Below are 18,259 nucleotides of genomic sequence, written 5' to 3' on the forward strand. Positions count from 1 at the left end.
GGGGAGAAGGGTACAACAATGAATGAATGGAATTCCAAAATCTCTGTAGATGTTCATTGAAATGAAAAATAAACAAACTAAATTAAATAAAAAACAAAACAAAAAAACAAAAACAAAAACAAAACTCTCCCAACTCCTTGTATAGAGTTAAGAATAACAGTCATTTTGTGGGGATGACTATAGCCAGTCAGCTTGACTTTGGGTGCCTTGACTTACTCGTGCAAACAAAGTGAAAGTCTCATCTCTAATATCAAACCATATCATCATATGTCATATCATATATCATCAAATTAGTATTTTCCAGTCCCTTATGGTTTCTGTTGTAGCCTAGTCCTACAACCACAAAGACACAAAATGCCTCATTAGTGATGAGCTGAGAAATTAGAGTTGCAGAGGGAGCTCTGGTGGCCTAGTGTCAAGAAGCTGCACTGCAATTCCAGACGTACGTGGTTCAAATCCACCAGATGCTCTGCTGGAGAAGAGGGCCAGTCTCCTCCTGTACCAGTCAGATCCAATTTGATGGTACACACACACACACACACACACACAAATAAAATAAAATTAAAATAAGAAATGAGAGTTGTCTCCTAGCTAGCTAGAGAACTAACCTTAACTGAGACTTAAGGAGTTACTGACCTATAACTCTTTCAAGTGGAGGAATACCAACTTAAGCAGATTTACAAGTAGCTCTGGTAACTCTTAAGGAAGTATCAGAATGCTGGGTTGGGGCTAAGTGTATAGTCTTGAGATTTAACTTTATGTAACTTCGTTGAGCTAAATTCAAGATGGTTACCTCTGGTCTATTCTGAGCAAAGATGCCAACAAATTGATCCGGTGACGGTTTATAACCTTTATGCAGGAGACAGGAGCCCAGGTACTCTGCTTCATCAGACACCTATGGAAGAGGTAGATGGAAGAGGATAACACCCAAAAGAGGTCAAATTAGTTCAGGGAATCTCATTAACTTAAAACTGTCTCCCTCCCATCAACAAATGAATGGATAGAGAAGCTATGGTATATTCACACAATGGAATACTATGCTGCATTGAAAAACAAGGAACTCATGCAATATTATTCAAAATGGGTGACCCTGGAGGACATTATGCTGAGTGAAGTATCTCAGTCACGAAAGGACAAATACTGCATGGTGCCACTGTTGTAAAACAGGACTGACTTTGGGGTTGGGGAGAGACTGAGAATGATGGGTTCAATAAGATATACTGCATTGAAACAGATGAGGGAGAAAACTGTTTAAAAGGGATATGTGATTAGGGGATATGTGACACTCCTGTGTCATGACAGGAGTCTAGAGTGAGGGCTACATGGTGGAGTGGACCTGGGGGAGGGTTTGTAAAATGATGAAAGAATTTTTCTTTTACTTTTCCCAGAGGGTAGTGTACTAGGGGGGAGGGCTGGGAGGGGAGAAAAGTGCAACAATGAATGAATGGAAATCCAAAGTCTCTGTAAATTTTTACTGAAATTAATAATAAATATAAATAAACAGATAGATGATAATAGATAGATAGATAGATAGATAGATAGATAAATGAATGAATGTAAAAAAAAAATGAATGAATGTATCTCCCAAATTATGCATCTAATTTACCTGTTTGTAAGTTAACCATCTGTAGGGCTGATTTGGTTTTCTGAATCCCAAGCAGGGTCCATTGTCTACAAATATAACATTTAAAAGACTATTAATAAGTTTCAGTTGTATATCTAATTGGACGAAGGAAGATATAAAGGAATTAGGAGGAGTCAAGACACAAAGACTACATCTAGTGAGAATCTGAGTCTGTCCAGGAAGTTTAAAGGTACTCAACTCTCAAAGTCAGAGAAAGTCTTTTAATTAAAAAAACAGAAAAATTGGGGGGAGAAGTGAACAACAATGAATGAATGAAAATCTAACTTTTCTGTAAACTTTCACTAACATCACAATTAAAATTAAATTTTATTTAAAAACAAAAACCAGGAAAAGTTAGACAATACTCTGGTGGCCTAGTGACAAGAAGCTGTGCTGCAATACCAAAGGCGCATGGCTTGAGGTCACCAGCGGCTCTGCGGGAGAAGGATGGGCAGTCTCCCGTGCAATTACTACCTCCAAAAACCCACCGGAAGGTCAGCGATGGGTCGGTTCTGACTCTACAGCACACAACAATAACAACAAAAACAACTACAAAATAGGAGTAGTGCAGTGTTGGAATATGTGGCCTCCTAGTGCAAGGGAGTTATGGTCGCTTGTTGTTGGAACTGACAGCTGGCCCTCCGGAGGGTTTTCAGAGGCCCATCTCACCTACATAATAAATGAATGGAAATCCAAAATCTCTGTAAATGTTCATCAAAATTAATAAAATAAAATTTTTTTTTAAAAAAGGGTATGAGTTTAGAATCTACCAGCCACTCTGTGGGATACAGATGGGCAATCTCCGTGCAATTTTACTGCCTCTGAAACCTGCCAGGTGATTGGCTATCATTTGGTTCCAACTGAATGATATACGACGACAACAACAACAACAACTAGATAATGCTGACATTCGCAGAAAGGACTGACCCACATTATATGGCTAAGTAAAAGGCCAGAAGTAATCATAGCTGGTCTGCATTGAATAATCTTCCATTTGGCTTCCAAGTATAAAAAATTATATATTTATAAAATAGAAGGGGGAAAAGAAGTCATTAATAATCTCACTTAACAAACATAGTTCATTATTAACATTGTTATAGCCTTCCCTTCAAGCTTAGCCACAATTTATAGTGTTCCCCACAGTCCAATGTCTTTGCATAGTCAACAAAACGCATACACATTCCTCTTGTATACTTTCTGCCAAGATCCATCTGACATCGGCAATGAGATGTCTCTAGTGCCACGACCTTCAAAACCCAACCTGTATTTCTGGTACATCTAAGTCAATGTACTACTCCAGTCATTTCTGAATCTAATCTTCAGCAGGATTTTGCTAGTGTGTGATATTAGTGATATTGTTCGATAATTTCCAGACTCTATTGGAACAAGAGTCTTGTACATACCATGGACTGCCAAGAAAACAAATAGGTCTCTCTTACAGAGACTGAAACTAAGTTTCTCCTTGGTTTTTGAAGCTCTGTCTCGCATACTTTGGGCATATGAACAGGAGAGGCCAGTCCTTGGAGAAGGACGTCATGCTTGGAAGAGTGGAAGGACAGAATGGGAGAGGAAGACCCTGGCTGACATGGATTGATACAGTAACTGGGGCAATGAAGGGTTGGTGTGTCGGAATTAGTGAGACTGGCTCAGGACAGGGCAGGGTTCAGAGCTGCTGTACGTAGGGTTGCTATGAGTCTCAGGTGATTTGATGCCACATAACAAAAACAAATCCTTTCCCAATTATCCAGGATTAGAAAATTCCTTAACAAGCTGTCATACGCAAATGAGACTATCTTGCTTACTGAAAGTGCAGAGTACTTGAAGCACTTATTTATGAAGATCAAATACTATATAGTCTTTAGTGTAAATTATCTTGTTGTTGTTGTTATATGCAGTCACGTTGCTTGTGACTCATAGTAACCCTATGTACAAGAGCCCTAAACCCTGCTCTATCCTGTGCCAATTGCACACCCATCCCAATTACCCCAGTCACTGAATCAATCCACCTCATAGAGGGCCTTCCCAACTCCTGCGCTGTCCCACCACCGTACCAAGAATGATGTCCCTCTCTAAGGACATCCTTACAACAATGAAAAGCTCCACAATTGGGTCAGTAACTGATACAAACATAGAAAAGACTGAAGTTGCCAAGGATTTCCTTTTACTTGGATCCACAATCAACACCTATAGGAACAGCAGTCAAAAAAATCTAATGATGTCTTGTTCTGGGCAAGTCTGTGATACAATAATGAAAAGCAAAGATGTAATCTTGAGGACTAAGGTAGACTTGACCTAAATCGTAGAATTGTTAAGGAAGATGAAAGACTTTTAATACTACTGTTGTTGTGTGCTGTTGAGTTGGAACTGGCTCGTAGCTGACTCTGCCCATCTTTCTCCTAAGGAGCTGCTGGGAGATTTGAATTGTTTGCCTTTAGGCTGGCAGTGCAACTCCTTATCACTTGGCCACCAGAGTTCTCTACTTTCTGTATTAGTGAAGAACATTAAATAGCCCACATCTGCCAGAAAAATGTAAAAAAAAAATTATTTGAAAGTAGAGTCTGAGGCGAGCTCTGGTGGCCTAGTGGCAAGAAGGTGTACTGCAATCCCAGAGGTGCACGGTTCAAATCCATCAGATGCTCTGCTGGAGAAGGAGGAACAATCTCCTCCTGTACCGTCAGATCTGATTTGACGGTACACACACACTAATAAAAATTTTAAAAATTTTTAAAAAAAGAAAAAGAAAGTAGAGTCTGCACGTTCCTTAGAGATGAGGATGACAAGACTTTGTCTCCTGCACTTTGGACATAATATATTATCAGGAGAGACCAGTCCCCAGAGAAGGACACATGGTTGGTAAAGTAGTAGTTGTTGTGGCTGTTTGATGTCATGTTAGACGCTGACGTATAGCCACCCAGTGTACAGCAGAAACACATGCCATCCTCCAAATCTCCATGGTGCTTAAGCCCGTTGCTGCATTTTCCTTATTTCTCATGTCACTTTTACCATGCTTAGAGAAGTAGAAGATCCGCAAAAGAAAGGAAGACCCTCAATGCAACAGATTGACATGGTGACTACAACAATCGCGCTCAGATGTAATAGCAGTTGTGAGTATCGTGTGTGATCGTGCAATGTTTTGTTTTGTGAGACAGAATTGCACAATGAGTCAGAACTGACCCTCAGGCACCTGAGGGCAGCAATAATCATTGTGCATTATAGAGGTATGGTCATTCCACCATGTATAGGTTGGTATCCTGCTTCCTTCCTCGACTTGATGTAAACGTTCCCATGCCAAGGCTTCTTTTAGTTAGAGATTTCAGTGACCTAATGTCTTACATTGGGTTAGAGACTCAAAACCAGTGAAGTATGTTGTTGTTGTTGTTATGTGCCATCGAGTCACCTGCAACTCATAGCAACCCTATGTATAATAGCCCTAAACCCTGCACTATCCTGTGCCAATATCACTGTCTCTGACACACCCACCCCCATTACACCAGTCACTGAGTCAATCCATCTCATCAAGGGTCTTCCTCTCCTGCACTGTCCCTGTACCCTCCCAAGCATGATGTTTCTCTCCAAGAAACATCATGTTTCTCCATTCCTTGCAACATGTCCAAAGTATGTCAGATCAAGCTTCAGAATCCTTGCCTCCAAGGAATAGCCTGGTTTAACCCTCTCCAGGATGAACCTGTTTGTTCTCCTGGCTGTCCACAATATATTTCATATTCTTTTTCAGCACCACAGCTTAAAGGCATTAATTCTCCTTCTATCCTCCCAAGCCATTGTCCAGCTCTCTGATGCATCGCAAGTGATTGCAAAGACCATGGCCTGCACCAGGTGCACCTTAGTCTCCAGACTGACATCACGGCTCTTCAGTACTTTGAAGAGGTCTCTAACAGCAGACTTTCCCAACACATCTTTTACTTTCCTGGATGCTGGTGCCAAGAGTGTTGACTGCAGAGCCAAGCAAACTAAAGCTGCTTATAATCTCAGTCTCTTCATCAACTATCACGATGCTGCCAATTGGCCCAGTGGTGAGAATCTTTGTTTTCTTGACATTGAGATGCAATCCATACCGAAGGCTGCATTCCTTGATCCCCCGCAATAAGTGATTCAAGTCCTTTTCACTATCAGCAAGCAAGGTTGTGTCATTTGCATAATGCAGGTTATCGATGAGTCTCCCTCCAATCCTGGTGCCACACTCCTCTTCATAGAATCCAGCTTCTCAGATAAATTGCTCAGCATACAGATTGAATAGGTGTGGAGAAAGAATACAACCCTGACACTCTCCCTTCTCAATTTTAAACCACACCGTGTTCCCCTGCTCTGTTCGCACAACGTCTTCCAGATCTAGGTAATTTCCACATGAGCTAAATTAAGAGCTCTGGGATTCCCATTCTTCTAGATGTCAGCCACAACTTGTTATGATCCACACAGTGTTATTAGAACAGATTCTCTAAAAGAAAACAACTCAGTCAGGAAATATAGGGGATCAGAACAGCTCAGGCTTTGGTACCCAGTACCACGTTGCTCCTAAAGCAGTTGAAACAATTTCCCTGTCTCCCACTGGTGACAGGTCAAGTATCACCAGTCCCTCACACAAATAAAAGATTATCTTCTTAAAATATCTGCTGGCTTGATGGATTTAAAAAGACATCACTCTTCTCTCCATATCTTTAACAGCTAGTATTGTGGAACATTTTCCCTTATTCATTAAGCTTTATTTACTTTTATGAATCATTTGTTCCTACACTTTCCCCATTTTTACACGAGAGTGTGTACTGAGACATGAATGCTCATAAAAAAACTACAAGAATGAAAGAGCACACACGTACTGGCTGTGAATATTTTTTTAGTTTGGTCTCAGGCAAATCTAAGATTAAATAAAGTCTAGGGACTCCCCGTTGCTAGAGTTCAATAGCTCTCTCAGCCCCAGAAGCCATGACATCATGGTAAGGAACAATCCTGAGAGGATGAGAAGCTGTCATAAGTGAGGCAAATGAGGTCAAGTTATAAATAGCAATGTAGAAAGGAAGGAAATTTTCCACAGAGGATCTGGCCAAATTGCAGAGAGGAACTCGAGTCCTGCCAAGCGGAAGCACTCAGAGAGAGCTAACCAGGAAAAATGGAGCTTATAGATGAAGTGACAGAGGGAAGAGGAAGGGAAGGAGGAAAGAAATAGGACTTTTTTTATTAAAGAGATAAACCCTGAATGAGGACACAGCACACAGAAAGTGTCAATACTTCTTCCCGCTCAAACAGCTGCATATAAGCTTCTGAAGTTGGTTCTCGGGCAGTAGCTTTCCTAACTTGCTGTGTTAGGTGAACAGAGCTGTGGTTCCAGCCCAGGGCCTGGGCCCTACCTCACCTCCAGCTGTGATCTTTTGCACTGACATCAATCACTAGTGAAAGCCACTCTTTACTGAAAGCTGAGTGCAAGTGTGTTTTGTCCTGGTGGTGCAGTGGTTAAATGCTTGCCTGCTAACAAAATATTAGTAGTTTAAACCTACTAAGCTGCTATAGGGCAGAAAGAGAAGAATCTTTAAAGATTCAACAAAACAAAAAATTCCTTGTCATCAAGTTGTAACTGACTCATAGCTGATTCTCTGGCTAGTTTTTAGCGGCTCTCAGCCACACAGATGGAGATTGTCCATTTTTCTCTCATGGAACAGTTAGTGGCTTTGAACTGCCTGCCTTTGGGTTGGCAGTGCAACTCCACCAGAGTTCTCACAACCTTAGAAATACTATAGAATTCCATTGTGTGAACATACCACAGCTTCTCTATCCATTCGTTTGTTGATGGGCACTTGGGTTGTTTCCAACTCTTTGCTATTGTGAACAAAGCTGCAATAAACATGGGTGTGCATATATAGCTACTTGGGTAGTGGTTATGGTTTCTTCATAGTACCACTGTTGTAAAACGAGACTGACATCGGGGTTGGCGGGAGACTGAGAAAGATGAGATAAATAACGTATACTACACTGAAACAGATGAGGGAGAGAACAAAGGGATATATGATTAAGTATTGTCATAACAGGAGTCCAGAAAGAAGGCTGCATAGTGGAGTGGACTTGGGGGAAGGGATTGTATAACAATGAAAGAATTTTTCTTTTACTTTTCAAAGAGAAGAGCTAATTGGGGGTGAGGGGGTGGGCAGGGAGGAAAGTGCAACAATGAATGAATGGAAACCCTAAGTCTCTGTAAATTTTCATTAAAATTAATTAAAAAAAGGAAATACTATAGAGCTGGTCTACTCTGGTCTATAAAGTTGCTATGAGTCAGAATCAACACCACAGCACTGAGCTTGATTTGGGTTTGGCTCTACAAGCTAGGTGTATCAACTCCTCTGACCTTTCCAACTGCTGTTAACTCTATTGTCATGGAGACATGGGACAGCAGAAGCTTCCACAAGCTTATCCAATAGGTGGTAGAGCAGATGAAGGTGGAAGAAATTTCTTTTACTGCTTCCCTATCATTGAAGGTACTGACAGAGGCTTGGGACTAAGGAGCAGGTCAAATAACTGGCCCAAAGGGCACCACTTGTAGCCTCATTAAACTCTGTGCCCTAATCCGCCTTAGCCTATTAGCCCAACTCTTGACCAGGAAACAGCCTCGCCTTTATTCAACTCAGACCTTATTCTGTTTTAAGGTGTGGTATCTGTAGAGCACACACCTCCACAACTTCTCAGCAAAGATTCTGCTCAGAAACCAAGTGCCAACTGTGGCATGCACATATCAGGAGTAAACTTTGTTTAAAATACAGATTGGGAATCTTCATTCAATGAAACTAAAGTAGAGCTGGAGAATCTATACTTTGAACGATGTCCCCAAGTGATTATTAATGTATGATCCATACATCATCTATTGACTAGAGAAAAAAAATATAATTGGGATGATGCACTCAAATCCAGTTGAAAACAGAAGTGTCCATTTTTTATAGAGAAGTAACCAAGCTAGATTTTTCATGCTTGTTTACATAAGAAGTCATTTTATCTGTTTAGTTTTATTACTGAATTTCTATCTACCTTTTAAAATCTTACATGTTATATGTCACATGCTAAATGACTTGATTCTAGTTATAATAGAAATATGATTAATAAAGAAAAAATTAAAAATACAAAAGCCAATGAAAATGTTACCATTTTAAATTGCTGAATAAACAAACTACTATTAATTTATTTAAAAAGTATTATTATTGAATGGAAATCCAAGTTCTTTATAAACTTTCATTAAAATCTCAATAAAAATTTTCTTAAAAAGTATTATTATTTTCACAAGAATCGAAACAAATTCTTTTTGTTCTGCTTTGGTGCAGAAATATCAAGGATGGGTTCCCTTTGGAACAAAGTGGTTTGCACAAAGCCACCCGTCTGGAGGTGGAATAATAAATTCCAAATCCAGTCTGTCCTTTCAGTGCTTCTAGTGGCCCAATCCCAAGACTGTACTTTGGTCCCTCTGCTTTGTATGTTGCATTGCAATTCTTTTTAGATCCCCACGTCTAAGCAGCCAGACTTTAGAAGGAGGGAAGAAGAGGTATGTGGCAAGTTCTTCAATTGGTCTTCTTATAGGTATAGCCAGGACTTACCTGACACAGCAAGTCCTCTTTGGAAAATTTCATACGCGGTCGTGGCATCTGCGAAGTAGTGACACACTAGGTCATTGTCCTTCTGGAGAGGACCCCTCCGTGCTCCTCCCTAAGAGAGAAGACCAGGTTAAAGCCAAGCCAAAGTCCTTCCCAACACTGTCCAAATCCTTTATGAGTCAAAAGGAAGAGAACAGAAATGCTGATACTCATGTAATTCCCTCTGAGACCACAGGGTTTAGGCCTTTACTGTGTAATCAATCTTTAATATCAAAATTACAGTAGGTATACGTCATAGAAATTTTGGAAAATACAGATGTATAAAGAAAAAGGGTAAAGAAAAAGAAATCTGTAATCCTACCATCCATAGAGAGTCACAGTTATGCTCTGGTCAGCGCCTCTTTGTTTTCTGTATATAATACGCCAACACATAAACCCAAGTCCCACTACTGTTGAGTCAATTCTGACTTATGATGACCCTCTGTTGGGTTTTTGAGGCTGAATATTAATGGGAGGAGACTGCCTCATTTGAACTTCTAACCTTTCAATTAGCAGCCCAACACATAAACACCACTGTACTAGCAGATCATCCATACACATGCACATTGGAGAGATAATATGTAAAATTTTACATTCTTTTTCTAATAGAAAATTTAAGAATCAATGATGTAGATGAAAATTGACTTAAGACATACGCATTGTCCTTGTGTGCAATAATCTAGGATTTGGAGATAGAAAGAGAAAAGAAGGATTTGCAAATATGGTACTATGACATATATGTTGCCATAAAGATAAATTAATACCTTGTAGAACAAGTGAAGTATCCAGTTCTGTATAAAGAAGAAAGAAAGGCTACAGAAATCAAACAGTATCTCAGTAGAGACTTGAGAGATAAGTAGACATTTAACAAAAAGATACACCTTGAGGTAGGGCTGTTGCTGTCAGGGGTCCTTGAGTCAACTCCAATTTGTAGCGATCCTATGTAGAAAAGGCCCAAATCTTGCCCAATCCAGTGCCATGCATGCAATCTTCATGGTACTTAATCTCACTGTTACAGTCATTGTATCAATCCATCTCACAGGATCTTCATTGCCTTCTTCACTTTTGTAAGCATGGTATCCCCTTTCAAAGGCTTGCCCCTCCTGATAATATGCCCAAAGTGTGAGACAAAGTCTCACTATCTTTGTCTATAATGAATGTCCTGGCTTCTTCTTCTTTAGTCTTTCTTATTCATTGTCCAACTTTCAGAAGCATAAGAAGTGAATATATTATCATGTGGGTCAAGCACATCTTAGTCTTTAAAAGTATATCCTTGTTAAAAAAAAGTAAATACTTGCTTTTTAGCACTTTAAAGAGCTCTTTTAGATTTATCTAATGTAATATATCATTTGCCTTTGAGGATACTGCTTCCATGGAAGAAAGAACAGACCTGAATGAAGGAATAGCATGGACAAAGGAATAGGAGGAAGAAAACATTATACAGAGTCGGAGTGAGAGAATGCGGAGTTTGAGAAGGAGGGAGTAGCAAAGGGTTTGGCTGGGAATGTCAGCTGGAACTGGAGGGAGAGGCCTGAGGATGAATGGTGGGACATTAGTATTAAACCAACAGCAGACATAAAAACCAGTGAAGAGATACAGGCATCAATTATAAAAGTACTCACAAACAGAAATAGTGAGTTTCAGATAGAAAAGTACAGGTCACCATGACAGTGTAATTAGTGATGTAACTTAGTCTAGCGCTTAAAGGAAGGTGTCTGTGAGATGTCTCATTGAGCCACACTTGTTGCCATGGAGTCAATTCTGACTAATAGAGCCTTGTAGGACAGAGTAGAATTTGTCCATAAGATTTCCTAGGCTGAGCTCTCTAGGGGAACAGATCACCAAGTGTTTTCTTTTCCCCTTGAGTGACTTAGATTTGAACCACTGGCAGTGGAACACTTAACTAATTAGCTGTCAATATTTCAAGCCCACTGTTACCTTATTCTGAGGGGGAAGGATATGATGGTTTGCTTCAAAAAAGATTTCAGGCTTGGAAACTCTATAGGGTAGGTCTACTCTGTGTTCTGGGATTGTTAGGAGTAGATTTGATAGAATAGGTTTTTCACGTTCAGCCAAAATGTCAAAACAAAAGCTCCTTTTCCAGGGAAGAAATACAGGGTCTGGTTTCCTGCTTGGATACAGCAGGAAAGGAAGAAGGAAGAATGAAAGATGATTCAGAGTCTTAACTTTAGTCAACTTGATAGGAGAAGGTACCCTTGACCAGGGCAAGGGGGCAGGTCATGAATGGGCACGGGCATGTGTAGGCATGGGTGTGGAGTAAAGTTCTGCAATAAGAGACTTAGTGAGTCACAGAGTACTTTAGTGTAACAAGGGTGAACAAGTTCATGGGTCCTTAGGACTTGAATCCAGAGGAGGTCCACAGTAGAAGGGACCTCTGTTGAGTTGTGGGGACCCAGTCTTTTGGTTTGGCTTTCCCCCTCAACCCCCTAAAGTCATACAGGAAAGAAGTTTGCTTGTTTGTTTTTCTTTTCAGCTGAGCACCTTTAGAATCGAGATGGCAGACTACAGGCCAGTTTACCCTCCTGCCTCCTTTGATAAATAAAATTTTATTGGAACACAGCTACTCTCACATATTTATATACATCAGATGTTTTTGTTACTATAGCAGAGCTCAGCGGCTGCAGTAGAGACTATATGACCCACGAGTTTAAAATATTTTCTTTCCAGAAAATTGTTGCTGTTTCCAGATCTAAAGGGATCATTAGATGCTGAGAAGGAAAGTCTAGGATGAAGAAAAAGAACAACCTACATGAAAAAGGAAGCCTGTCTAAGGATTAGGAAGAAATTCTGTTATTGACGATAGTTTCTAGCATATCTTCAAGTCAATTAGGAGAACGCTAAATGAGAAGTTACTGAATTCAGAAGTGAACTATGGCTAGTTGCAAGCAACCTGGACGATACGTGGTGTGTCAGAACCCATGGAAATTAGTTTTTCTAGTCATTGTGTTATCTCCCATTAGAGGCATGGTCTCTAGCTGCCTTAACTGTGGACACACAAATCATCTTGCAAATCATCAACAGCTGTGGGACCATAATAAGATAGCACTTTTCACACTGTGAAAAACAGTGGTGCAGTGAGAGTTGAGAAACTGTGAGAGACATGAAGAGACTGTGGCAAGGTGTAACCAGAAAAACCCTGGCGATGGAGCCATAGTTAAAAGTTTTGCTTTCTGGGTGGTAAGGAAAGCTGACTTGTAACCGCTCTGAGATAAAGTTTGCAGGACTACTGAGGAAATCAGAGGCTTCTTGCAATGATCCTGGATTGTCCCTAATTGAGGAATTGTGCCGTGCTAATTCGGCTTGGGACTTCTGGGCTAAAACTGGAATTGCATTATGTCATCTCTTCCTCTCCCACTCTCCAACCTATTTCCCCTAATAAACCTCACAAGTGTTAGTAAAGTCTGTGAGTCAATTTCCAATGATTGGTAGAAATAGGTGGAGGAGCGTGTAGGATGGCATGTCTGACCACGTAGCTCTTTGTTTAATACTATTCATATTATTGATGGGGACAGTTCCCCTTTTTGAAGCATGCAGAAATCAGACTCAGTCTTCTCCACATCTAGTTTTTATGCAACATGGTAGTGGAAGAAGGTCCAATCACAGAGTCCACATCCAGAAAGGGAAACTGACAGACTAAAATGAAGAACTCTAGAGGTGAAAGGAAGGACTAAGGGGAAATGGTGGCTTGAATGAGTATAATCAACTCATTCAGTTTCTCAAGAGGAGAGGAAGAGTCTAATGAAGCAACACAATGTGGCAATACACTAGAGCGGAGAAAGGGCAGTGGGGGTGGAGAGGGTGGGGAGAGTCAACGTAACCTGCAGTAGGATTCCTGAGTCAGAAACAACTCAAACTCAACTCATAACCTGCAGTAGGATTCCTGAGTCAGAAACAACTCAAACTCAACTCGTAACCTGCAGTAGGATTCCTGAGTCAGAAACAACTCAAACTCAACTCGTTGTCCTCAAGTCAGAAACAGCTGATCGCTGACCCTTCAGTGGGTTTCTAAGAGTGTAAATCACACTGAAGAAGATTTCCCATTTTTCTCCTGAGGAGCCATTAATGGATTTGAACCACCAGACAGATGATGCCTTTGAGTTAGCCGCAGAGCTCCCTACAGATGAGGCCACCAAAGGTCCCCTTGAGCCAAAAAGGAAATAGAGAAAAGTGTGCACAGGGCTAGACACATACAGAAGAGACAAGAATGCCGTCTCACTGGAGAGGATTGAGAAGGAATAGGTAAAGACACTTATGGAAACAAACAAAGGAACGATGTGGAAAACATTACTGGAACTTTCAGTTTGCTTAACAATAAAGGAAGTTGAGTGATTCTCTGACTAGGGAGGAGAATGTACCAAGTGGAGAAACCCAGCTTGACTTCTGCTAATATTAAGAGTGAATACTAAACTCACAGCTGAGGAAATAGTTGGTTTACCTTTCTCTGACCCAGGGTATCTCAATGATAATGTTCTTCTGCTCATAAGGGCTAACATAACATTTGTCGTAACATTTTGGATCGGGGTTGACAATCTTATTCTGCAAAGGGTCTCATAAAACATACTTTAGGTTTTTGTGAGAGATACCTCTCTCATACTTAAAAAACAAACAAACAAAAAACAAAACAAAACAAAAAACAGAGGCTGTTTTTAACTCAACTCATTAACTCGGGGTCAGAACGGACTCATAGCTGAACTTCCAAGTGAGTTTCCAGAGGCAGAAAATGGCACAGGAAAGAATTGCCTTGAGGAGTGGCTGATGGCTTTATGTCACCTGAGAGACACTATCATTGGATTAGCAACATAACTGTATATGTTAAAAAAAAATTCCCAATCAAAATATTTTTTTAAAAAATTAAAACAAAGCCCTTTGCTCTGGAAAGAATTCCAACTTCTCTACCCTCCTGTTCTGCAGAGTTGAACAGCTCAGGGGAGTTTTCTGGGCTGTAATCTTTGTGGAAGTAGGGCCTTTCTTTGGTGGTGGCACTTTGAACAGGCTAATAGTTGAGCAAAAATCCTTTTGCCATCCAAGGACCTTAGCTTATTAGTTGTTAAATAAGGTGGATTTTGCTCACCGACAGAATTGCCTCCGTGATCTAAGTTACTGACATTGTAAGACCTCACTGTGGTTTACTTTTATTACAAAGGAGAATGTGCCAGTAACCCAAGGCTAAATTTGGAGCCTTTCTATTGAGAAGTGACCTAAGAGGCGTATTTTCTCATGCTACCGCCAGGTGTCCTCAGGACTGATGCCAAAGTTGTGAGGTAGTTTGTGTCTGATGAAGCTTGACCAGTGAAAGGGAAACAAATGACTGCTAAATTACCTCAATTCCTATGGACTGGTTGTTGAGGTCAATACGGGAATAGACTGGCTGGGGCCTGTTGACCAACCACACGAAGACCGCAGCTCCAAATGCCAGGATGCCGATCGCCACGGGGGTTGGAAGTGGAGAAAACAAGAAGTTGAAGATAAAAAGCATCTTTGTGAACAGCAGTAGCAGCAGCAGGAAATTCAGACCTTTAAAAAAAAAAGTAGAGGAAATGGCTGTATTTTCTTAGTAGCTCTTTGTTTACAAAAGGACACACACTGGCTGGTGCGCACACACACACACACACACCACCCCCCCACACTTCATTTAAAGCCAAATAGCAGGGCTAGTGCTTTCTAGACGCAAAGTGGCTCTGCCCATTTACCTCAGCGGTGTTGGAAATGAGAGAACATGACCTCCACTCCTGCTGTGTGACTGTCCTCTCACAAGGTGGTAACGATCAAAAAAACCAAGTTAATCATTTCCCAGATGATTTGCGGACATGAATGCCCTTTTCGTTTTGACCCATGAAGCCTAAAAGAAATCACGCTGGAGGCAACCTAAGTGGATGGTCACGGGCGCTGCAGAGAACAGCCTCTGCCCTGGTTAATGCCAAGGGTGGACTCTTCCAACTGGATCTCCCTGGTATCAGCCAAACAGAGACTTTGTATACAATGCAAACTAGGTGATTCTCAGCAGCTATTAGGAGTCAAGGGTTCTGCACCACCTATGTTTCCTGCTGGCCAGATGGACATTGCTCACTGCTTCTTTCTGAATCACCCGAGGGACTCAGAGGCTGCCAGGTTCCCAACTCGCTGTGTCCAGTGTTCTCTCCTCCAGGAGCCCAAAGGAAGCCATTTCTAGTGGAGGCGAACATTAGACAAGTACACAGAATGCGCCCTACACACAGTCAAAGGCGAACCTTGAAGATTTAGACCAGGATGAGACCTCGAGGAGCTAACAGAAGCAGAAGATCCCCCGCAGTCCTATTTTTGTCATCTTTTCCGGCCAAGTTCAGTTTCAAACCACCCTCGCAGGAAGGACCCTCTTTGGGAACAAGCCTAGGAATCTCCTCTTGCAGGAGCCAGCTCTTCCAGCTCTATTTCACCACTCTCAGATGGCTTGACAGGATGATACCAGCTAGTGATCCTAGCAAACGCATCAATACCGCCTGCCTACCAGGCCCTGGGCTGACTTGTTCACACAGATAACCTCATTTAATCCATGCAATGCCACAAAACAACGCACTAGAGAGTAGAAAGTAGATGCTTCCACTGGTTTAGCAACTTGTCCAAGTTCACCTATGGTTTCCCACTGTGGCTTCCCGACTAAAAGTTAGAAAGCACATCTCAACTTTTCTCTGCTGGACACTACAGAGTTCAAAGACACCAAGTGTGTCTAGGCTCTTCCAGGCGACAGCAAATGAACCCAGCCAAGTTAGGGGTAGAGCTTGCATTCTTCAGAGATTATCGCAATGCTTGACAAAGCAACTCAGAGGCGAGAGAAAATGTTTGCACTGAAAATCAAAAGAGTGAAACAGGTCCAATAAAAGGGCTTATCAGATCAAGAGCATGGCCTCCCAAGGAGCTTTGTGCAAGACATTATCTGGTATTTGGAACCTTCTTTATTAAGGAGAACAATTATTGCAGTCAAATAAAAGGTTTATTTTGTTTTGTTTTTCCTCAAAGTTCAGGGGAGAGTAGAGTCACCTTCTGTTCCTGAATGGTCACTTATCTGAGGTTAAAATTGCCACTTTCCATTTTATGGAAGAAAGCTGTATATCCAGAGGCCGGCATGTTCCTGGGATCTTTGGTTTGGATCCACATTTAAAACTAAAATGAAACAACAACAACAAAAACCAACCCTAACTCATCTCTGTAGATTCAAAGCTGACTCATAGCTGACCATCCACTTGACTTCCAAGGCTGTTGATCACAGGGGAGGAGACTGACCATCTTTCTCCCTAGGAACCACTGGTGGATTTGAACTGCCAGGGAGGTGTGGCCTTTGGATTACCAGTGCCATTCCTGAAGAAGAACGTATCACCAGACCTCCTATTTGGGTTATTATGGTTGTTAAATGCCACTGAGTTGAGTACGACTCATAGTGACCCTATGAACGACCACCCTGAAACCTGCCCTATCCTGTGCCGCCATCATTATCTCTGAGACGCTAGAGCCCAAGTCTGTTTTGTTTGGGGGTGGGTGGGAAAGAAAAAAAGCCAGGCCCTCCAGGTGTGCCATTATTCAAGGACCAGGGCACTATTCACTAATTGTGACCACCTGACAGGATCCGGGAGTCAGGAGTTTTGGAATCCAGCCTTACCTGCGCTTGTGTGGCGGAGTGTCACGGGAGCGGGTAAGAAATGTTTGGGAGCCAGCAGGACACGGCGCACAGGCCAGTCACTCCGACCAGGTAGAGGGCGAAAGTTATGCGGTGACAGGGCAGGTAGCGGTGCCAATGGGGAGGCGAGAGTTGCTCTGAGCTCGCTCATCGTGCCCACTCCAGTCCCTCCCCTCTCTTTTCTTCCAGCTGGGACATTGCCACCAGGCTGGCAGGATTTTATAATAGAAGCTTCTTCCCTCTGCCTCTGTCCTACCTGCAAAGTAAAAGCTTTCTCCCTGCCATACCTCCCCCGACCCCACTTCCCCCATAGATCCTCATTTGCTGAGAGAACAAATTATTCAACTGAGGTCTTTGGCCTTCTTCATCCAGAGTTAAGCTGATTTAGACTTATGGGAGTCATTGCGAATAATGTCTTCAAAATAGTGTTTAAAGATATTTTCTGTGTTTCTGATATGGTAGGATGGGAGAGAGGGAGAAGAGGAAGAAGAGGGAAGAATGATCTGGAAGTCCCACAGTGGGAGAAGGGGAATGGAAATCTATGTCCACTCTAAAGGGATGTCTGCTGTGAGCCTCAATTGATTGTCATCATGTGGTAATGGGGCTCAGCCACCCCAAACTATATTCTTGCTTCTTTATCACTGTTCTAATTAGAACTGTTCTCATTTATCACTTTTCTGGCAGTTTTCTATGCTTGTGGGTTGCTGTGGTGCTGAAAGCTGGGCCACCAGTATCTCAAATGCCAGAGGGGGTCACTGCTAGAGAACAGGTTTTAGTAGAACTCTCAGAATAAGACAGACTAAGGAGGATTGGTCATCCACTTTTGAAAGAACAGGCTTCGAAAGCCCTATGAAGTGACTAAAGCAGTGGGCTTGAGTGTGTCAGAGAGTGTGAGGCTGGCACAGGCTAGGACAGGATTTAGATTGGTTGTTCAAAGGGTGGCTATGCATTGTCCTCAAAAGCACCTAACAACAACAGCGAGAACCATGTAGAAAACCCAGGAGACTGAATGGTTGCAAACCTCCTCAGTAACTATCAACTTAAGTGTTAAGTATCAGGTATGGGACAAGAGAAAACGTCTCCTGATTGTTGGGGCCATGGCTTGCTAATTCTTTTAGATGAACTTCAGTAACTTTGACCATAAATGAAATTGGATGGACAGCTTTTGTTCAGACAAGAGAGAGATTTATGGATGCCAAGGCCGTCACATGATGAGAATGAAATGACCTTGCGTGCACTGGGAAACAAAACACCTCCCACTATCACCCAACAACCAAATTTGTGGCCACCAAGTTGATTGCGAATCATGGCTAACCCATAGTTTCAAGGTTGTGGCCTTTGGGAATA

General features: G+C 41.7%; 1 protein-coding gene across 1 annotated transcript in view; it reads right to left on the reverse strand.

The window, feature by feature from the left end:
- ACSL5 (acyl-CoA synthetase long-chain family member 5) overlaps positions 1-18,259 on the reverse strand; it is a 66,543-nt gene that overhangs the window by 23,873 nt on the left and 24,411 nt on the right. Inside the window, 4 exon segments of the mRNA XM_006879935.1 lie at positions 794-895; positions 1,607-1,671; positions 9,208-9,316; positions 14,585-14,778. Of these exon segments, the coding sequence (XP_006879997.1) occupies positions 794-895; positions 1,607-1,671; positions 9,208-9,316; positions 14,585-14,778 (470 nt within the window).

Source organism: Elephantulus edwardii, unplaced genomic scaffold (assembly GCF_000299155.1).
Source record: "Elephantulus edwardii isolate Elephantulus edwardi_28Jun2011 unplaced genomic scaffold, EleEdw1.0 scaffold00006, whole genome shotgun sequence".
Lineage (NCBI taxonomy): Eukaryota > Metazoa > Chordata > Mammalia > Macroscelidea > Macroscelididae > Elephantulus > Elephantulus edwardii.